The sequence below is a fragment of the Chenopodium album genome, chromosome 27 (genome assembly GCF_948465745.1).
Source record: "Chenopodium album chromosome 27, dcCheAlbu1.1, whole genome shotgun sequence".
NCBI lineage: Eukaryota > Viridiplantae > Streptophyta > Magnoliopsida > Caryophyllales > Amaranthaceae > Chenopodium > Chenopodium album.
Window position 1 is genome coordinate 29,454,996 of NC_137860.1, and position 23,041 is coordinate 29,478,036.

Sequence of the window (23,041 nt, forward strand, 5' to 3'; positions counted from 1 at the left end):
ATCTTCTCTGATGGGATCAGATCAGATTATTAGCAACATGAGAAAATGTACTGCTTTTGAATTGGTTTGTTTTACAAAATAATAATGTCATCTTTTCAAATTTTTAGTTTATATACTATCCCTAAACAGGTTACTCAGTCCTGAAGTTTAATTTACTTAATATACAGATTTGATCAACTGTGAGATAGGATTTGTTCAAAATTAGCTTAGCACTATGTTTTCAACAACGTGATCTGATCTTTTCGAGTTTTGACTTGGTTTCCTTTACATAACAATGTGATTTGATCTTTTCATGTTTTGACTGGTTTTCTTCACATAACAACGTGACTTGATGTTTTCGACATTTGACTTGGATTCCTTTACAGAACAATGTGATCTGAACTTTTCAAGTTGACATTGGTTTTATTTACCAAGCAAGGTTATCAAGCCAATGCATTTTTCCTTTTTGAAAAAAAACCAATTAAATTAAACTTCAGGACTGAGTAACTTTTTAAGAGGATTTTTGTATTCAGATTTAGGTGATCGATCACAATTAGAGACTATGTCAAAGCATAATATATATGTTAAAAAAATAAATGCACTGGCTTGATTATAAACTTGGTTTTTTTTTTTTGGTGCATAAAAAGATCACATTGTTATGTAAAGGAAGTCAAAGTCAAAAGCAATATCTTTTCTCGTCTTGCTAATAATCTGATCCAATTCCATCCATTAGTGCAGATGGAAATGGAAAAAGAAGAGAGCAAAGAGTTGCTCGACGAATGCTGGGGGATGATCTTTGATCGTCTCCATCATAAGAGTGACCAAGAATCAATCTCTTTAGTCTGCAAGAGATTCCTGTCAATCACCAATTCCTTACGAGTTAGCATAAAGTTCTCAGATTATACACCAATCTCAACTATCTCTAGGCTGCTGCAACGATTCTTTAATCTTAAGAAGATACAGTTCTGTAAATTCAGAGGAGACCTGAATGAAGCTGTTACTTTGATTTCACGGTCAGGGTTAGACTTGAAAGAGTTGATTGCTTTGTCACACGATAAATTTAAACGAGCAGTTTGGTATGAGGAGCTGAGTTCTAACATGAAGAATCTGAAAGTACTCAAATATTCAGGTGGACGTGGAGATGTTGATCTTGTCAGAATAGCAGACTCGTTTCCTAATCTTGAAGAACTTTATATCAATCATGAAGGAGAGTATACTTTTACTGTCACTGATGAAGGGGTGGATTACATGTCATCCAAGCTCAAAAGATTACGCAAGATAGACCTTTCGAATAGAGCATTTATAACAGATAAGTCCCTTGTTTCTCTGTCAAAAAACTGTCCTATACTCGAGCATATAAAAATTTATCAGTATCATAAAGTGACAGTAGAAGGAATTTCATTCCTCGTTAACAATAGCCACAATTTGAAATTATTTTACATATATAAAGATCTTAAGATTGATACATTTGGAGTCAATGGCTCTTCTAATTTCCTAGCCAAGTTACAATCTCTAAGGCTCTACAATGTTGACATATCGGATGAGTTTCTCTTTTCTATAGCAGAAGCACGACTTTCTCTTACCGACTTGGCTGTAACAAGATGTAAAAGCTACACGTTTACTGGGATGTCAAGGCTCCTGCTGCAAACTTCTCAATCTCTGAAGTCTTTAGAATTGGGGGGGTCCAGGGGAGTAAAAATCCCGACAAATGAGCATATAGAGTACCTGTCCTCTTTTCTCCAAAACCTGACATCATTTAAGCTCTCATATTGTAAAAATCTATCTGATTCAGCTTTTGTTATGATCACACAAAGATGCCCTCGACTGTGCCATTTTGCGATGATTGGTTCAAGCCTCGGAACAGAAGAATACAATTATGATGGCCTAATGAAGAACCGTGCAATAAAGTACTTGGACCTAGCATGTCATCATGACTTTAGCCTTACAGTTCTGAAAAGGCTTCTTACCATATTTCCCGAAGTGGAGAAGCTCGACCTAAGTCATTGTGAATTCGTATGCCATGACAAACTGAATGTTCCTGATATACTAGAGTGCAACAAGAAGCTTGTGGAACTGGATTTAGGAGGATCCCATGGTATCAAGTATTTAACTGCAAAAGGCATGGAGCTGTCAGTGTTAGAGAAGCTGATTTTGAAGTTTTCAGATTTAAATGATGAATTGCTTATAAAGTTTGGGAGGATGTGCCCCAGATTGATTTACCTGGATCTGGAGTTTGGCCTTCATGTGACAGAAGAAGGGGTAAAGGAAGTGGTGACATCGTGTAAAGAACTGAGATACTTGAGCATAAGTTGCTGTTGGAATTTGGGTATCAATATAATACCATGGATAGTGACAAACAGACCATCCTTGAGAAAACTGGTGTCATCATCTCGCATATACCCAGATGAAGAAAACCAGAAACTCTTCCTGCAGCAAGGCTGTCTTGTCCTCAAGGATCCAAAGCGTATCTGAATGTTTTATTTCCGCTTTCATATTCAAGATCTGTATGACATTTTTTTTTTTTTTGACGAGATGTATGATATATTGATAATCTCCATTTCTTTTTTTTTGTTATTTTACCTACTTACCTCGCCTTGGTTTGAAGGTTGAGGATAAACCTGTTGATTTTTAAGTTACAAATGTAATTAACTCCTCCAGACATGGAACTTCCAATTGGTATCAAACTGACATTAAAACAAATCTAACATGATCTCATATGACTATTTATTCTTATAGATTAGTAGTAACGTATGATTATAAGTTGCTGCTTTTCCTCTGTTTTTAGCCCTTGGCCTAAGTTGTTAGAAGTTCAATGCTACTTGCTACCATTTTAGGTTGGTTAAATTATAGACATATAGTTGTTGCCTTACAGTATAGAGTATGTTTTTGTTTATCCTCCTCGGTTATGAGTATTTCTACTCCTGCATCCCAAGACTGATTCTGTTTCTGAATCCATCCGGTGCATGATTAATTACTAATTGAAAATTCCTTGTCTAGTTACTTTCTTGAGTAAATTACATTTCTTACTTAAAAATATAACAGTTTTAGCCTCTACTTCAAACCAAGGTGAGGTAATAGCTGTAACACAGCAGAATGAAAGAAAGGGAGCATCATACAGATTTTTGATAATAAAAGCAGAACAATGTACTAGTGTACATATTACAATAAAAACAATGTACAGTACTCGACGTATTGATCATGTGAATATTCTAAACCTTTAAAATCATATCAGAAACATTCAGATTCAGTAAATTGCATAACTATACTAGTGTACTTATTACAATAAAAACAATTTCAGACTATAACTTATAATGCATAGTGGTCAACATATGAATCATATGAATGTTCTAATCCCTTAAGGACAAGACAGCCTCTCTGCAAGAAGAGTTTCTGGTATTCGGCGTTTGGGTACTTATTAGATGGTGAGACCAGTTTTCTCAAGGATGGACTGTTAATAACTATCCATGTTAATATGCTGAAATCCACATTTTTACAAGCACTAATGCTCAAATATCTCAGTCGTTTACACGATTTCACCGCTTCCTTTACCCCTTCATCTGTCACTCTCCTGCAACCCTCAAGATCCAGGTGAATCAATCTAGGGCTGATCATCCCTAACTTTGTAAGCAAATCATCGTCTATCCATGCATTCTTAGCTATCAACTCTTCTAACATTGAGGATTCCATGTTATTTCCGGAATATTTCAGATGATGTGATCTACTTAAATCCAATTTCACAAGGCGCCTGTTGCACTCTAGAATATCATGAACATTCAGACAATCAGATTGTAGGAAAGAACAATCGCGTAGCTTTAGCTTCTCCACTCCGGGACAGATGGTAAGAAGCCTTTTCAGAACTGAATGGCTTAAGTTTTGATATGATGACAGGTCCAAGTGCTTTATTGCTGAGTTTTTCTTCTCTAGGCCATCATAATTGTAATTTTCTCTTCCGAGGCTTGAATTGGTCATTTTAAGATGGTGCAGACGAGGGCATCTTTGCATGATCATAACAAAAGCTGAATCAGATAGCTTGGAACAATCAATTAGCTTAACTGATGTCAGGTTTTGAAGAAAAGGCGACAAGTACTCTATATGTTCATTTGTGAGGAATCTAACTTCCCCCAACTTCAAAGATTTCAGAGATTGAGAAGTGTACTGTAGGAGCCTTAAAAACCCAGTAAATGTGTAGTTTTTGCAATATGTGAGGGCCAAGTCAGTTAGTGGAATTCGCGCTTCTACTATAGAAATTAGAAACTCATCTGATATGTCTACCCATTGGAGCCTTAGAGATCGTAAGTTGGTTAGAAGATTAGTACAGCCTTTGGCTCCGAATGATCCAATCTTAATATATGCAAATAAGTGTAAGGAATTTAAATTAGGGCTATTGTTTATAAGGTATGAAATACCACTTTCTGTCACAGAATAACAATAATGAAGTTTAATCTGCTCTAATAATGCACAATTTTTTGACAGCGAAACAAGGGACTTATCTGATATATATGGTTTAGGCTGTTTCTCTGATATATCTATCTTGCGTAATCTCTTGAGCTTGGATGACAAATAATTTATCCCTTCACCAGTCACAACAATGGTACGATAATCACCTCTACTACGACAGTCCCCAATCTGCAGCTCCTCGAGCTCAGGGAACGAGTCTGCTACTCTGACAAGATCAGCATCTCCCTGTCCACTTGCAAACCTCAGTACTTTCAGATTCTGCATCTTTGAACCAAGCTCCTCCAACCAAACTGCTGGTTGTCTTCGATCATGTGACACATCCAACAACTCTTCTAGGTCCAACCCTGACCTTGCAATCGCAACAACAGCTTCATTCAAGTCTCCTGAAAAGTTACAGAACTGTATCTTCTTAAGGTTTGAGAATCGTTGCAGCAGCCTAGAGATGGTTGAGATTGGTGTACAATCTGAGAACTTTATGCTAACTCATAACGAATTGGTAATTGACAGGAATCTCTTGCAGACTAATGTTATTGATTCTCTATCACTTTCATGCTCGAGACGATCAAAGATCATCTCCCAGCATTCATCAAGCAATTCTGTGCTTTCTAATTCTTCCATTTCCAGCTGCTCTAATGGGATTAGATCAGATTTTTAGCAACATGAGAAAATGTGTTGCCTTTGACTTGGTTTCCTTTACATAATAATGTAATCTTTTAAAATTTTGACTGGTTTTTCTTTACATAACAATCTCATCAAGTCAGAGCATTTTTCTTTTTAAAATATTACATAGTGTCATATACGCGAAATTTAATTGAAAAAATAAAAAACATTACTCCGTCTTTCTGAAGTTGAGAAGTTCAATTCACCTAATTTTTGCTCAACTGAAACACATGACATGATAGGTTGATAGCGTTCGTATTATTTTCAATCAGCTATGAGGTAGGAATCGTTTACAGACAAGCATTATTAATGGCTTCGATAATTTACTATTCTTGGAAAAAATAAATAAACCTGTAATTGTTCATTTGTTCACGTGTGCGCTACAATATTCTATATGAAATTTTAATTCTAAGGTGAAAGTTAAACAGATTATTGTATTCCCAGAGGACGTCAATGACCTATCAAGTATGTTTCGTAAAAGGCAATAATATAATGTGCTTATTGACAGTGTCTTTTGGGAGTTGGATTGATTAAATAGCAATAGTTGAGATTTACAAATGTGAGAGGCAAGGGTACAAATGGCTAAAAGTCAACATAACACCGATTCAACTTAATAATATAATATTGGATCAGATGAGTAGAACGCACAATTACTTTATCATTATGACTCCGAATTAGTTTATAATGAAACGAAACTTTTTCACTGTTTCTATAACGAATTGTATAATTCTCCATCGTTTGATTTAACTCAACATAGAATGTAACTTTAGGTAAATTTTACTACTGGTTTTCCCAGAAAAAAAAAAATTTCAGTTAAATTTGTTTTCTAGCAAACTAAACATGGTTTAAAAAGTGCAATGCAGCAACTGACCAAAAGAGTAACAACTATGGAGTAATTTAGTTAACAAATGAGAGCTTTAACAAACAGTACTGCGCATATATGAGCTATGAAAGTATGAAGTAAACTCTGAACAGTTGCATTTGTACTTGTTTAGAGTACACTAGAGACTAGACAATTTCTACTTAAATCTATAGCTATAAGTAATAGAGTTGGCAAACATGTATGTGTCATGTTCGTATTTGGTCTCGTTCTCCTTTCAAGCATAAAATGCAACGTATGTTACATTTCTATGCATGTGGGATAATCTCATAATGTTTACATGCTAGGGTCATGTTCAGTTTTGTTCATGTAGTGTTGACTTCGTGTCTTGCTCTCAATACCTATATGTTCAGGTCATGCCGATTCCAATGCACAAAATTACACAACTACACAAGGGCACCAAGATCTTAAGTCAAGCCCGGGGTAGTTGCATCAAGACCAAAGTCAAGAACATAAAGCTTTAACGAAGCTGACAAGAGGATGGCTCCACCTGTTGTCCATATATTCGCTCATCTCGAATTTTATAAGAGAATAATAAAATGTCGCCATGTTGCATGTTGCAAAGAAGGAAAATAAAACCCTATTTCTAGCTGCTCCAAGATGAATATGGATAATGGATTCACAAAATTCGCATATCAACTAAAATGGAGGTATATTTGTTTTATTGTTTTAGGTTCAAGGAATATATATATCTGAAGAATGAGCATCTGCCTGTTAAATTGGTCAAGCGAGAAAACTTAGCAAACACACCACAATAGAGTAGAAACTAAAACAAATCAAGAAAGAGAATAAAAATTTTGATTCTTCAAAAGATATTTCATCATTAACACAAAAGAGAACACCTGAGAATAGGTACTCCTACTGTATATACCATATGTTGCTCTGACCCAAACATGTTTAATCTCTAACGAACTTGAGTAAATACATATACCTTAACTGCACAATCGAACTTGAGTAAATACATAGCCAGAGCCTAAACCTGCATACAGTTGAAACAACAAAAGGATCAAGATCATCTTTTTTGACAGCGAAAATAGACTGATAGTCTGAGAGATGATTCACATTCATTCACACCCAAAAATGGGAAATAATGTGTCAATCTAATCAACAAACATGGAAGCTGAAGAGTAATGACCATACCTAGATAGAAAATAAGCCAGCAAACAACTAACTCCTGCTCTGCAACTTCATGCATCATCTTTGTTGTTGATCAGAACCCGATGGTCCTACTGAAGGTGTAGTTGGCCCACTGCCTGCTGATCCATTTTCCATGGGAGGGGGTACACCCCATTTTCCTTCAGATTCAAGTGGCTCGAATACATGAACACCACCATCCGAAAGTCCTACCGCAAACTGATTTGCTTCTTGCGGATGTGCAGCGATGACAAGCGGATGGACATTAGAGCTACTGCAATACAGTAATTACGGAATAATCAGATGTATAACAGCAATTTGCTAAATCATACTAGAGCATCTCAAGAAACTTGATGTCACCATTAAAGCACTCAATAGCAAAATCTTAATTTTGAAATCTATTTTGATGACCACCTTCTCACAATCTCACATGCCTCCCCAACCCCCAACCTTCCCCTTATTGGTGTTGAAAAAGGCATGTCAAAGTATATCATCAAATAGGAAAGTTCCATAACTCATCATCGTACACACTACTTCCAAATAAGAGCATGGAGCCTAATTTTCTTCACCAGCACTATTTCAACATCAACAATACAGATTCTTAAACTCTTTCATAGAATGAAAAGTTGCTTGTTATCATCTCTCAGCAAAGAAATGCTATTCCAACTGTCAACATTGCTAATTAAGTAATATGTACCTGACATTGGCTGGAAGATATGCAGAAGGATTAATTCGACATCTTAGTCTGAGATTTGCAGCACTGAACACACAAACAGTTGCATCCAAGAAGCTGGCGTATACCAGTTGACTATCACAAGAAAATGTAGCATGGGAGATTGGAGCAGAAGATTCACGTGGAACCCACTGAAAAACAGATAATAAATTTCAAAAAAAGAAAAAACGTTAGTACAAAGCATAATAAGTAAAGACTTGAAGCCATCATTTCAAGCTTGGAAGATGACACACCTGCTTAACACATTCTAATTGTTTTGTTTCAAAAATTGCCAGCTGAGTTTCATGCACAACAAGGAAATGTATTTGGTCTTGATGAAATTGGACACGTGTATCTGATGGTGCTGTCGGTGCCCTTCCTGCAGGAAGCTGCAGAAACTTTGACCTTTGCTTTTCCCAGTTATCTGAGCCCCACACACATATCTAGACATCACAATAAAATCAAAAGATAGTGATGAGCAAAGAGGTGGTACAAATTCATAGAAGGTTCCAATCACCCTAACCGTCCCATACAAACAGCATATACAAAGACAATCCATTTACTACTAATTCAGGAGGATAGAAACTCTTTAGTATTACATACCTGAGCATCGGCACCTGATGAGACCAGAACATTTAACGAATGCGAGAAGGCCAAACCAGTTATTCTTTTCGAGTGACCTTTCAGCTTACTTTTAACCTGCACCAAATAAGGAGATTGTCAGTGTCAATTTTGAACTAAGTCATCTGCAAATATTACCATAAAATTACAAGATACCTCGTCTACTCTAACGTTATATATCTGAATAGTAGAATCATCCATGCCAATAGCAATTATATTGTTATCTTGAGGATGGAAAGCAAGAAATGTTGCAGCTGGTGGTGGAGGCATAAAGACCGTCATTGTCTGCACTCCAATGAAAATTATAAAAAATTAAAAAAAAAAATTTAAAAAAAAAAACATTAATAAAGCGCAAAATAAAACAAAAAATATTCAATAACGAGCAGGAAGGTAAACTATGTGCCATTGGTTACCTTAAAAGTCATCATATTGAAAAGGGAAATCTTCCCTCCGGATGCAGACATTACATACGAATCATTCTTGGACAAAGCAAAGCAAGGAACAGCCTCTTCAGGACTTGCATCAGAGACATCATTTGTCATCAAAATACCACTAGAGGGTTGCCAGAGCTGAGGTGGAACATTAGCTGATGCCTACACAGACATACTAAGGTTACATACAGGACTTTTTCATGCAACCAGCAGAAGAAAGTTACATAGGTGGTGTATATTACAAGCATACCTTCCCACTTGCGTTACGTTCATTCCTCTGCCATTTCCAAAGCAAATGAATTGCATTTGAAGCTAATGCCAAGATAGCATTACCTGAGTTTGTATAGATCAGTCTAGAAATCTGCATCACCATGCAATAAAAAAAAAACTCAGTGAACGTAGCTCATTGTATACCCTTTTTTGAAAGAACATAAATACGAATTAATACTGTCAGAAGTCATAGCATAAGCAGCAACATTGTTGTTCTCAGTTTCGCATTCTCCAAATTACATCCAAATATCTACAAGGCTACAAGTTGAGCGGACATGCTAAAAACAGCATTCACACCTGTTTGCACTATTGTAGACATATATGCAAAACCTCAAGATAAAAGGGCAAGGATCGCAAAGATATGAAATCTTGAAGAGTATCCCTGCCTCCAGAGTCCAGACTTTAAATAATCTTCAAGTGATAAAGATTCCATGTAAAATTTCAAAGGTCTCGACATCAGCGATCCAGAAGCAGACTAAGTAGTTCAATGCACTTATGCAGGCTCACCTCCAAACTTAGGCCACGTACAACTTCACATCCAAAGATTCTCTGTAAACTTTCCACAGTTCAACAATGTCTGGTTGCATGCCTTTGTTCAGATATGGTCGCTAGTCAAAGTCCCTAATTCTCCAGAAGTGTCACCTTCAAAGCATCAACCATCCAATATGTAATTTCATAATGTCTCCCCCCCCCCCCCCCCTTTCTTCTTTTTAAAATAAAAAATATCCAATGGAAGAGATCTATTTTAATAGATATAATGTCTTAAAGCTGATGAACTAGCTTGAAAGAAGCAAATAATGATTACTCAAGGGAAGCAGAAACACTCTATTGCCTTCCATCTTTGAATTGTAGCAACTGAGGACTCTCACACATCAACCAAAAGCCTCCTAGAGGCTTATAGTATGCTGATTAACAGCTTAAAAACTAGTGAAAGAGCAGCAAGAATTTCCAGATAGCAAAGAGATCTGCTACAAGGCTTATTCAAGCAGATAGGGAGCATATCTCAGAGATCTTGTCTAATCTCTATAAAAATAAATGTTAATAAGTATACCTTAGCTGCTCTCATGTGTTCAGGGAGTCGCAATGAACGACACTGAGCTGGTTCACTGATTTCACAAAGCTTCCAGATCTTTGATTTGTCATTAGTTTCCTCAAGAATTCGCGATTTTACATCTCCCATGCTTCTAGTATCTCCATTCTGTACAGAGCGGTTGTAGATTTGTAAAAAGACAATAAAATGCTCAAGCACTGAACTAGCCTCCACAAACCAATAATTAAAAAATGCAAAGGGGGGAAAAAGAGATTTGCTACAAAAATATGGTAAGTGTATCTATACTCAAAGCAAATTAAATGTTGCTCAGACACACGTTACAAACATACCATTCCACCCATGGAAATCATAGGGGCACTTCTGTCGGGGAGCCCAGAACTAGTAGCAGCTGCAGCTGCTGCAGCTGCAGCGGCAGCAGCAGAAATGGGATTGATTGAAGGCTGCAAAAGAAGTGAAATATTAGCTATGAGGTTCCCCAACAATAGTTACATGCAACAGAAAATAAATCTCTAACTGTAACCTTTGTCAAAGACTCAGATGCTCGGGAGGAATCATATGAAAGATTTTCATATGTCCGTAAAAGCCGGAGGCCATCAGAATTAGCCACAATTTTTATTCCATTTTCACTAGCAGAGATTGCTAAAAGTGTACCATCTTTGTTGAAGCGGATACGTGGACTTGCCTTCAAAAAAAAACATTGATAGTAACATTAGTAAGTTAGCAAGGGACATGCAATTATTACATAATCTAATCTTTGTAACTACAACAGACAACTTACTGGAAGTCCTCCATCAGCATCAATGGAAGTCAACAGCTGCACATTGTCCATATCCCAGAACTTAATAGAAAAATCATCACCGGCAGCCAAATATCGATTCTTAGTCGTATCAAACTGAACAACACCTAGTGATCTTTTCCGAAACCCTTGATAGGTTCGCTTCACAGCACCTTCACTCTCATTCCATTCAACAATATGTGACTCACCATCTTTACTGGTACCACATGAAAAAAGCCTGCAGTGACCAACAAAAAGTATTATGAAATAAAATAAAACAAGAAAAAGGGCAGAATTATGTTAAGCATATACAAATCAAACACAAACAATACTACAACATTCTAGTGGATCTACCTGGTCCCGTCTTGACTATAAGCCATGGTTGTGCACCAGCGGCCTGGAGCATCATAATCGACACGAGAGCCCAGATTGTCATACAACCAAGCTTTAATCTTCCCATCGACGGCAGTTGAAAAAATAAACTGCTCCATAAACATGCAAAATTAAGGCACCTTAACATCACAAAATCATACAAAGCAAAAATATTCATATATAACACCGGAGGATATTATGGTAGCAACCTGTATGTTTTCTTTATAATGTGGGCACACTGAGTAAACAGGAGCCTCATGGCCTTCAAATGTATATTGCTTTGAACCAGTAGCAGCATCCCACACCTACATATAAAAAAATATCTGGATAAGTATGAATTAAATATTCATAAATGTGGCTAAAAATGGCAAGCAAGGAAATGGACGATGAAATACGAACTTTAATAGTCTTGTCATCCCCACACGTGATAACGCAGAGTTGTTTATTAGGAGTAGAAAAGGCAATATCATTCACTCCTCCAACATGAGCATCAATCTGCATTTAAAAACATGTCAAGAAAATAGCACATCTAAATTTGAACAGTGTGAGAAAACTCATAGCCATCATCTCCACCCGGGATTCTGGTTGTTCTATGTACCTCTAAATGTTGCCGTACATCTTCGTTACCATGATATGAATATATTTGTACAATGTGCCTTGAGTATGCAACCCCTGTCACACAAATAAATAAAAGATAAAATAAATATATATCAACTAAAGGATATACATAATACAATTTAGCAACACATAACTCATAATAGAAACTATAAATTCTCTAAAGCTCACCAAACAAGGATCCATCAGGGCTCCAAATCACACGGTTAACAGAAACGGCAGGATCTTTGACTAGAGCTGACTAAAAAGCAAGGAAAAAAAGAGAGAATTTATAAAAGATATAGAAGCAAGGTGACACCAATTAATAAGTCAACCACTCAATCATAGAGTTTAATTATAGCGCAGGGAATTCTACATGTAATGCAAATCAGAAAATGAATACCTGCAGAGGCATTGAGCACTGACTAAGATCCCAGACTTTAAAGTTTCTTAAGACCAGCCTTTCACGAGAGCCAACTTCCCATAATGCTATGTCTCCGACATTTGTGCCAACTGAAAGATAAATAAAAGAGTGGCAAAAGTCAATCATCCAGAACAAATCATCAAAAAAATCCATAATGTGAAAGAAATGGACAGAGACTAACCCAGAAGTAGTGTCAGCTGAACAGGATGAAAATCCATACTCATAGGAGACGACCCCTGATTTAAAGTCCTAACAACACTTTTGGGCAAATCATCAGGTGCATTAAATGGCTGAGTATGACCATGGCCTGGAAATGACACTGGCAGTACATTGACAGGAAGATTAACCTGCACCAAAGAAAGCAAATTTGATTTTTAAGAGAAAAGCATATTCTGACAAATTAAATTTCCTCAGTCAAATTACAGAAGAAACAATGAATGCATATTATAAATATAGTTTAAAGACCTCATCAGATATTCCTATCGGTCTTGTTCTCTTGGCAACATGATCAGAGTCTCCTGATGGATAATCCATGGAAGAATTTGTAGGAGGAGTCCTTGGATGCTTCAATGCAGCTAGGAAGACATCAATAAATATAACATTCATAAGGATTAACAAATTATCAAATGCCAGTAAAAGGGTATTGATTTAAATTTTCCACCAAATTCAACAAAACATTAAAGGTATCAACAACAATACCAGGCATTGACGGAGCACCAAGCCCAATAGGTCCACCAGATACAGCGGGATGAGTTACAGTAGAAGGATTGGACATCCATCCAGCAAGAGGGGCTGGCACTTGAGCAGGTGTTGGCTGAAAAGGCTGTAAGAGTAAACAGAAATATTGTCATGATCATGGATTAGTCAAAGAAAAATCATATACAACAAATCAATACCACTATACCAACCCCATGTGCACCCAAAGGTGGAAAGCCTCCTGCTTTTGGCAATGAGCCTAATAGAGGATTATTAGCAGGCGATGGAGCACGAGCACCATTTGGTTGTCCACAAGAGTGATCCACAAACAGCGTCTTGATATCTGGATTCGGCCTAGGGTTTTTACACAGTTGATGCTGCCAATTCAAGCTGCAATTAAAAGTTAATTAAACAAGTGCTCAATGGGTTGATGCTGATAGTATAAGTCATCCAAGTAAGGACAAACTAATGGAGTGAAGCAATATAAACATAAACTACATTTAAGCCAATTAAAAGTATGCTTCTCAATGTCAGATATAAATTCTTCAGCAGTCACATAAAGCTTTGTTACAGTTTCTTGTTGTCAACCATATGTTTTTCGAAAACAATTATGCTTGAAATTTGCAGTTACTCCACTGCAATTACACTTGTAAAAGGTGATTAACTGCTACATTGTCATCTCAAGATGACATGAACAAAAATCACTATAGCAATGAATGCTACATGACCAATTTTAACAGTTGTACTTTACAACGACAACAAAGCAACATGGCAATGCCTAAAATTCATCATAAATATTCAAATCCAGCAATTCACAGAACAAAATCTATCTGCTTTAATGTTGTACCTCTGATTGATCAGGGTTCGCAATCTAGAATTCTTAAGATTCGGAAATTGCAACTTGTCACGAAACAAGGGATTGGCTTCAATTAGCTTCTTGAGTTCAACCAACATAATTGCCCTTGCAGATTTTGTATCTCCATATTTGGACAACTGCTCATTCTCTCTGTGAACAAAACGCGACAACTTCAATGCCATAGTTCCCAAATCATATAACATACAGATACTCACCACACATTGTTAATACCTGAAATTCTCCAGTGTCAACAGTTGAGTAATTTCCTTAAACAACTCTTCATTGAATGAAGCAAAAACCTTCAGATCCTTCACAAGTATATCCACTGCCTTTGATCGATCATGCCTGCAACGAAACCCAATCGACCACATTTCACATTTCACATTAACACCAGTAATATCACAATTGCAATCAACTAAACTCCAAATGTAACACAAAAACTCACTTGTCCAGTGCCTCTAAGTACTTCTGCTTTCGGATTTCGAAGAATATCTTCATCGAGTACCGGTTATCATCAACTTTAGTAAACCCCGAAAGATACCTCTCAACCTCATCCCAATTACCATTATGCACCTCATCCTCAAAATACTTCATATTAAAGAAAAACCCAGATTCCTGTTCAAGCCTAATTATTCATAGGCAAAAATCATAACCCATTTCAATTTAATCATCATAAACATTATTAACAATAAAGCAACCAAATTTATAGCAAAATCATTTCAGTAAAAACGAAAAATGGTATGAAAAATAACTTACTTGTGAACAGTTTCCTTAAACTTTTCTTCATCTAAAAACTGTAAAATCAGGAAAACAAGCTCTCTACTTAGAGATGACATCTTAAACTGCTCTCTCGTTTTTCCACCCAGAAATTCCGTTATCTCCTCAAATTTCTCCAGATCTGTAAAACCCCAAATCAGAAAAATGGGTAAATTAATTGATATGAAATTTTTTTTAAAAAAAAAAAAAAAACCACCCTAATATCTACCAGAAATAAACAATTATTACAGTAAACAAATAAAAAATATTCCCAAAAAAAATTAAGAAATTAAAAATTCCAAAAAATAAATAACCAAGAGGAACAGTTAGTAGATTAGATTTGGGATTTAATTATTTTTTACTTTACCTAAACGACATTTTTCAAAAATCGCCGACAACCCAGAAAAAAGAGGAGAGAGAAAAATAAAAATTAGGGTTCTTAAAGATCACCAAAATTAAAGCTGCTTTCATAGCTTAAACCCTATCAAAAATCAAAGATGCCAAATACCAAACTGGGTTTTTTTTTTTTACTTTAATTAATTAAAAACAAAATCACAAAAATCAAAAGTACTACTTTAAAAAAAAAAAAAATCAAATTTCAAAAAAAATAAATTAAAATTGAAGAACACAGACCTAAAATCTTACCAACAGCAGAAGAAGAGATCCATAAAAATCCCAAAAACAAAAAATTAAATTTTTAAAAAAAAAAAAAAGAGATTTTGGTGAGAAATTCTCTTTCTATTACAACTTACTTTCTCTCTCTACTTACAACTTTCTCTCTCTAAAAATGGGGGTTTAGACTTCTAGAGAGAGAAAATGAAAAATAATGATGGATGAAGAGAGAGAAAATAAAAGGATGGATGAGTTTGTTTTTGCAGGAAAATAATGTTTTTGTGGATTTTTATATGAGGAGACAGAAAGCTTTGATATGATAAGCAATTCAAATTATCTGATAAGTGCTACTACTTCTACAGCTCTACTTATTATGTGATACGATAAGTGAGAGTGATTATAATTAAATGTGGAATATTTTTATTTATTTGTGGTGGGGCCCACTTGGTTTTTTAATTTTAAAAAAAAATAAAATTGACGAGTTATAAAATTGACGAGTTTATCGGCGCGGAATCTTTAAGGTGATGAAAGAACAGGCTGTGTGGATTTTTTTTTTTTTTTTTTTTTTTTTTTTTTTTTTTGAGTAGTGCGGAGAAATGATTCTGTACAATCAACCACACTGTAAGGTACAGTAACTAGCAACTGCTCCAGTAGACTAGTACTTTGAAATTATCATAAATAGTCAATTTTTAAATTTTTTAAAATTACTACTCGTAACATTTATTATTGTCAAAGTTTTTGATTTTGATGGAAGAACTCTTCCTACTATTAATTCTTTTTTCATAATAATTGAAACATTTTATTTTAACAACGGTTTTACGATAATTGTAACACTTTTTAAATTTTGGTAAGAACTTACTATGGTATCATTTTATTTATCTCTCTCTCACTAGCCTCATTTACGTAAATATTTATTCTTTCTCTCTTTTTCAATATCGCATATGCTATATAGATGTACCTATCGCAAAAGCGTACTCAGAGTAAGTAAATGCGTAGTATATGAATATTAATATGGGATAAGGAAATAAAATTGATTTAAAAAAAAAAAGGTGGATTGATATCTTAAGTAGTATTCTTACTTTCTTAGTATAATATTTAATTTGTCAAATTAATTTTTCTTGATTTCTAATAAATATATTTGGATGCTAATCATGATTTCCTCCTTTTATGATGGTGTGCCAAATTGATCATCTCATTATTCATTTGATTTCTTACCATTATAGTTCATTGTTTTCTTTCATTATTTTTATTTTATTGAAAGCAAGATATGCATGATAATAATAATAATACTTCCTCTGTTTTTTTTTTTACTTGCAACACTTCTCTTTTCACGCTTGCCAATGCATTATTACAATCGTTTATATCTTTGATTAGCAATATGTAAAAATTATAAACGTTAGATATTAAAATAGTATAAAACGAGACGAATCTAACAAGATCACACATGACTATATTTTTTCTTAGCTATAAATCGTCAAAGCTAGTCAAAGTGAAGTACATGAATAGTGTAAAAGTCAAACTGTTGCAAGTATAAGAAAACGGAGGAAGTAATACAAATCCTTAAATGGACCTCACATTAATTTAGTGTAGAACATTAATATTAGAGATATTATGGTTGTTTTATTAATACAATAATAAAAGTCACTATATTATAGTAAAGGTCAGTGTTAGAATAAAAGTTGTCGTGTTATTATAAAGGTTATAAGAGATTTTTTTATTTAAAGTTTTTTTAAAACACTAATCAATATGAATAATAAAGGTCATTATGTTAAAATTAGAATTATTATGTTCAACGTAATGTCGGGCGACACGTTTGTATTTCAAATTCACATTAATATTGAAGGTCACATAAGTAAAATAGATGTCATAATGTTCAATTAATATAATATCAGTTGCATGCGTATGGACATCAAGTCCACAATAATGTTAACCAGGTTAACAATAATCCATTAAAAAAAAGCAATAGTTGCAATTAAGACGGAACTACATAAACATAGATACTACGGCGCACTTGCTATGATCACGAATTACCATATGTACTCAATCAGATTACTTACTATCGTGGAGCTATTAACAACGGATCCGTCAAAATCTAATATTAATTTTCTCGATGTTTATCCCATAATTAACCCAACAATACATGCACTTAGCCCTTGCTTTCTTCACCTTAAAATAATACATAATACTCCCTCCGTCTCTAAAGCTATTCATCACATAATAGAGAGAAGTAGGAATGTAATTAGGGACGGGGGGAGTATTATTAAGTAAAAATAATTTATTCAGTGAATGAAAATAATTTCATTTCAACAAAAATTATATCCGATTTGGTAAAAATAAGTTTTATTTAGTATCTTCAGATACAAAAATAAAATAAAATCAGTAAAATTAATTTCGATTCAGTAATAATAGTTTTTTATTCAATAAAAATAATTTAAGTTCGGTAAAATTAATTTCAGCTAATAAAATATAAGGTGAAGATAACAAAGTAAACACTCATATTACATCTACTTCCAATGCAACTATTCTCATTTACCAAATGTATTCTCAAAGTAAAAGTTAGAGCAAAATAATCCACAACCCTAATCCTACGTTGGCCTGGTTTTTCTGGTGCTTAATTATAATTAGACAAAATAAACTCAGTAACTATTACTCATTAGTCTATCATGGTTGATCCAAAGCAAGGTAGGTGCAAATCCCTAGGCAAATCAACGGTCGATAAGCATTTTATTAGATATTAATTGGGAGATTAAAATAAGTTGTAGTGGTGGAATTATAAATCCTGAAAAGTGGAGCCAAAAGAATCCGAGTGAGGCGCAGGGAGTACCGAAGCAAGGTCACATAGACTATAGAATAAAGTACGGTTTTTGGGAAAAAGACGTTTATGTCATAAAGCCTTACGTGTTTGTTCAATCTAGTCCATGAATCATTCATTTATGTTTAGACCTTCTTACTACTCCCTCCGTGTTTTAATAAATACTACCTTCGTTATATATTATTTGCAACGATTTGACATAAAGTAGAGAGGAAAAATGTCTAATCGCTGCAAATAACATGTAACGGAGGTAGTATTACACTTATCAAATTCAGTCATATTTTAATAAGTGTTACACATTTTTTTTTTTTTGGCAAAAAACTACTTTTAAATATTATTATTCTATCCTCTCATGATCTCCATCTAAACCCACTGCTACCTTATATATTATATACTTCATTTCGCATTCATTACTTTTAAATAAACTATTTACCTCATTATGGCCTGTTCGCATTGACTGAACTCAGCTGAACTGAACTGAACTCAGCTGAACTGAACTGAACTCAGCTGAATATTTTATAAGAGAAGGAAATTAGGAGCTGAACTGAACTGGACTGTACTGAACTGAACTGAATTTCAACGTAAGAGAACAGGCCCTTAATACTCCAACAACTAGGGGTGAGCATGGGACGGGTACCCGTACCGTTAGTACTAACGGTTCGGGTACCCGATAACCAAAATCACTAAAAGTGATACCCATAACCGGAACCGATAAGTTCGGGTACCCGCAGTTCGGGTACCCGAATTTTCGGATCGGTTATCGGGTACCCAATAAGATATCCAATAATGATAATTATACTTAATTACGTAGTTACTATGATATAATTTACAACTAATTAACAACAATACCATATAATCTTGACTAAATTATTAATAATATTACTAATCATTGATATAATAAAGTGATTATGAAGTAAAGTGAAAATTTAGATTTATATTAATAGATTTAAGTAGGGACAACAAGCAAAAAAAAAATGCTTATCGGATCGGATCGGGTAACCGTTAATTTTAAAATGATACCCATAACCATACCCGATAACAAATTATCGGAACGGGTACCCGAACCGTTATGGTTATTGGATCGGGTACCCTAATTTTCGGAACGGTTACGGATCGGTTTTTCGGGTTTTCGGTTTTTTGGGTAGTTTTGCTCAGCCCTACCAACAACCTATGTCAAACTAGAATTGCTCAACAACCTAACTTACCACTTATTTTATTTAAGTCAATTAAATTGCTTAATCCTATGTGTCGGTCAACCTATAATACGGAGTACTTATTAAGATACGGAAGGAGTATTTCTTTTGTGAGTGGTTAATACATTGTCCTTTTTTTTACACAAAAATCTATTTTGCACTCCAATGCATGGTGTGATGACTGATGAACGATATACGTAATATTTATATTGTTATTATCACAACGAAAATTGATTTACGCTAAACTTGTGTACTATACTATGGTTTAGTTAGAGATAACTGATGAAATTGTATATTTGTATGTATAATATGGTTTAGTTAGAGACCGGTGTACCTAATAAGAGTAATTACTCATCTACTAGCCTCATTCACCGTATGATTAATTAACAACTATGTGTACCCTCATAGCTTTGGATTGCCACACTCTTTAATTTACTCCTACAGTTACCTCTCATCATCCTTTCAGATCGAGTCTCGACTGCCGCTATCTTCGTGCATTCAGATTTACTACATAAATTTGTTCAAATTTAATTGTTATATCATCAACTTTTGTGTTAAGGGATTGAATTGAAAGTGGGAGAATTTAAAATTGCATGAGAGAGGACTCTAGATTAGTTTTGAATTTTGATATTGATCGAAAAAGGTAATAAAATCTTAAATAGTTCGAGACATAAAAGGGATGCGTATAAAAGAAACTTACGTTGAATCGAGAAGTAAAGAACACGAGTATTAGTATTCAATTACGCGCTAATCAATTTACCTTAGATATAAGCAAGTCGCATAAGCTACATAAGGTATTACTTCATACGGAGTACTCTGTAGTACTTTCTATTAGTTGCATTTCTTCGTAAAAGTTTAGATTGTACATTTAATTTGCCATAATAAGATTGCCTTGAATGTAAGAAACTTTTGACCAAACTAGTTTCACGACCTTTTTTAAAAAATGACAGAGTAATGATAATATTTCTTTCAGCTAAATTAATTGTTGTCATGTGTGAAAATGTACAAACTTAACATTAATTTAACAGTTATATTATAGTACGATTTGTTAAAAAAATTAATATATTTAACCTTTACATTAATAATAATAAAAACTTGCATGATAATATATGTGTTTTATATGCTGATAAAAAAATATTATCAAAATATATAGGTAAGTGATGTAAAAGTCAAATAATTACGATTAATCTGAAACAAAAATAGTAATAGAATTTGTATGTGTAAATTCAAGTGATCAATACAATTACTACTTACCACGTACAACCCTTTATTGGGTGGAAGTAGCTATCTAATTTACTAGTACTTTATTATTCTATTCTTTCTTTTGTTTTTGGTTTCACTTATACTTTACCCAAAAAGTTTCAAAAAATTAAAGTAAAACCACTACCAATCTCAATGGATACCAAGTTACCAACATAGAAACTTGGCCCCAAATAGAAAGATAAAGTTTAAAATATAAAGAAAAATAAATAAATCAATTTTTTGTATTAAAAAATAAAAAAATTATAATTCAAGTATTTACTCATTAGATATGAAGAAAAAGAAAAAAAAGTTTCTCCTCCTTTAATAATGGGGAATCGATGACTTTATTCCAACATATAAGTATGGAAATTAAATTTGGAGATTTATTACACTTCACTCGCTTAAATTGATCGTGAACCATTCAAGTCAAGAAGAGCTTTAAGAATTGGGCATGTGACCATCGATGAAAGGTGGACCATGATAGAGACAGGTGCCCTAATTGGAGAATAAATAATGAGCACGACTTTCATCGTACCCTCTTCTTTTTTAAACTTAATTAATTAATTTAATCAAGATTTCTAATTGCTAATCTTATCAATTACTTACTGTATTATTCTTAATCTCTTATCATTTTGTTTTCTTAAGAGCTTAAGGACTTGTTTAGTTCACCTTATTTTTGTTATGAACTTATGAAGTTATGATTTGTTTGCATTGTACCCGTGATAATTTATAAAGAAGAAATATATCAAGTTGGGTCTTGTTAGATTTATATTATTGTGTATTTTATTAATATTTAGTGGTAAAAAAACCACACATAAAATGAGGAAGTACGTTACATATTATTTTTTATGATCCAATACGAACTATTTTTTTTTTTGTATGATGTGCAAAAAGGAAAACAAGGATGGCATGCTCTACAAATTGACAAAAAGGGTAATCCTTAAAGGACATATTTATAATATAAAAATAATAATAAATAAATAAATAAAATTAAAGAAGTTGGTTAATTAATTAAATTGAGGCCAAAATGACGAGTCATTATAGATTCCATGTAGTAGGTGAGGTTATTAAGAATTTCCCAAATAATGAATAATGTGTAAATAGGAAGATTTCTTTCTTTCTTTCTGTCTTTTTTTAATTTTTTAATTTTAATTTTAATTTTTATTTTTTTTATTTTTTTTCTAGGATTAATAGACTACTAGAGTAATAGAGATGCACATAAAGTACTTGCGCATTGCGTTTATTGTCGACACCGCAATATTGATTTATGCCAAAATCTCCATGGGTCCATGCCTCATTGAGTCATTGCCATTGGTAATGCTTTGTCTAAACTACACCGTACACTAGTACCCTGAGTCCCTGACTAGTGACTACCCTCTTCACATGTATATACTGTAATTTTATTTCATTTTAACCAATTATGTCACCTTTTATAAAGCGCGGAGTAATGTACTAACTAGTATCTATCCCGTGCAATACACTAGTTAAACTTTTTATCGAATATATGAGTTGTATTAATGTATTATAATTTTAATAGTTTTTGCTAAAATATTTACGAGTACTGTAATTTAATATATATTCTTCAAATTCTTAATAATTTAAACTAAAAAATTTATATCTTTCTTGTATCAATGAAAATTGATATAATATAAGTGAAAAAAAAGCACTATGGTTTGAATAGTTAAAGAATAAAAAAGCTAATGCAACCCTTCAAGAAAAAAATTAAATGAAAAGGAAAAAATAATAATTTACAAATTAAAATTATATAACCGAAAAATAATAAAAATGAAAGATTATGACAACCCTTCATAAATAAATTATTTTCTAAAAAATTAAATAAAATTATGGACCAATAAGAATATGAGAAATGGCATATAAATACAAAAAGTTCTTGTTATTATAGATTAGTATAAATATAAATATAGATAATGCTCTACCAATTAAATCATCAATCAATCAATCAATAATCAATAACTATATACTAAAAGACACACCAGCAATGACACGTGTCATTTTCTGGTGTGTCTTTTATTAGACCTGTGAAAATGAGATTAATCGAATAAACTCTAAATATTACGAAGTATATAAAGTTGATATTCAAAAGCAATACATAAATAAGACAATCTATATATCAAGTACCCATATGATTATATTTTTTTATGTATAAATCACTAACGTAACATTGGTTGAAATGGATTGTGTAAATAGCGTAAATTACCAAATCAAAATATCAACCGAGATAATTATTTATCTTAAGGTATAATACACAAATAAATAAATAAATAAATAAATTCTGTTTATATCACTACAGTGAAAAAAAATAATTTTTTTTAAAAAAAAAAAAAAAAAAAAAACCAAAAAAATTGAGTGGAAAAAAAAAATTGCATGTTATGATATGTGCACAATAATTTGGCCTGGCTTTAGGCGGTCGAAGCAACAAATTCTAACAAGAATGGTCCCCTCACGGACCATTATTTTAATACCCTTTGGGTCGTGTGCAAATTATGCAGTAG

General features: G+C 33.6%; 3 protein-coding genes across 5 annotated transcripts; 1 reads left to right on the forward strand and 2 right to left on the reverse strand.

The window, feature by feature from the left end:
• Positions 1-723: 723 nt before the first annotated feature.
• LOC145619990 (F-box protein At5g51380-like) lies at positions 724-2,451 on the forward strand. Its single transcript, XM_081674659.1, has one exon. The coding sequence runs from the start codon at positions 724-726 to the stop codon at positions 2,449-2,451; it is 1,728 nt and encodes a 575-aa protein (XP_081530785.1).
• Positions 2,452-3,285: 834 nt separating this feature from the next.
• Positions 3,286-5,055, reverse strand: LOC145619991 (F-box protein SKIP2-like). Its single transcript, XM_081674660.1, has 2 exons — positions 4,943-5,055; positions 3,286-4,873 (listed from the first exon to the last, which is right to left on the reverse strand). The coding sequence occupies exons 1-2, from the start codon at positions 5,053-5,055 to the stop codon at positions 3,286-3,288; spliced, it is 1,701 nt and encodes a 566-aa protein (XP_081530786.1).
• A 1,682-nt stretch (positions 5,056-6,737) lies between these two features.
• On the reverse strand, positions 6,738-15,565 carry LOC145620383 (protein TOPLESS). 3 transcript variants are annotated; one of them, XM_081675057.1, is made up of 27 exons: positions 15,422-15,565; positions 14,670-14,811; positions 14,359-14,538; positions 14,145-14,258; positions 13,905-14,063; positions 13,270-13,447; positions 13,061-13,184; positions 12,827-12,936; positions 12,543-12,708; positions 12,341-12,450; positions 12,130-12,199; positions 11,942-12,015; positions 11,743-11,838; positions 11,553-11,648; positions 11,326-11,453; positions 10,975-11,209; positions 10,717-10,878; positions 10,526-10,636; positions 10,197-10,343; positions 9,126-9,236; positions 8,858-9,037; positions 8,601-8,729; positions 8,427-8,522; positions 8,078-8,266; positions 7,809-7,975; positions 7,118-7,385; positions 6,738-6,956 (listed from the first exon to the last, which is right to left on the reverse strand). In XM_081675057.1, exons 2-26 carry the CDS (start codon positions 14,747-14,749, stop codon positions 7,172-7,174), a joined length of 3,426 nt encoding a protein of 1,141 aa, XP_081531183.1. In that variant the 5' UTR covers positions 14,750-14,811; positions 15,422-15,565; the 3' UTR covers positions 6,738-6,956; positions 7,118-7,171. The 3 variants fall into 3 exon arrangements, with proteins under 3 accessions (XP_081531183.1, XP_081531181.1, XP_081531182.1); XM_081675055.1 differs by having other exon boundaries at positions 15,315-15,554; XM_081675056.1 differs by having other exon boundaries at positions 15,303-15,554.
• Between the last annotated feature and the right edge of the window lie 7,476 nt (positions 15,566-23,041).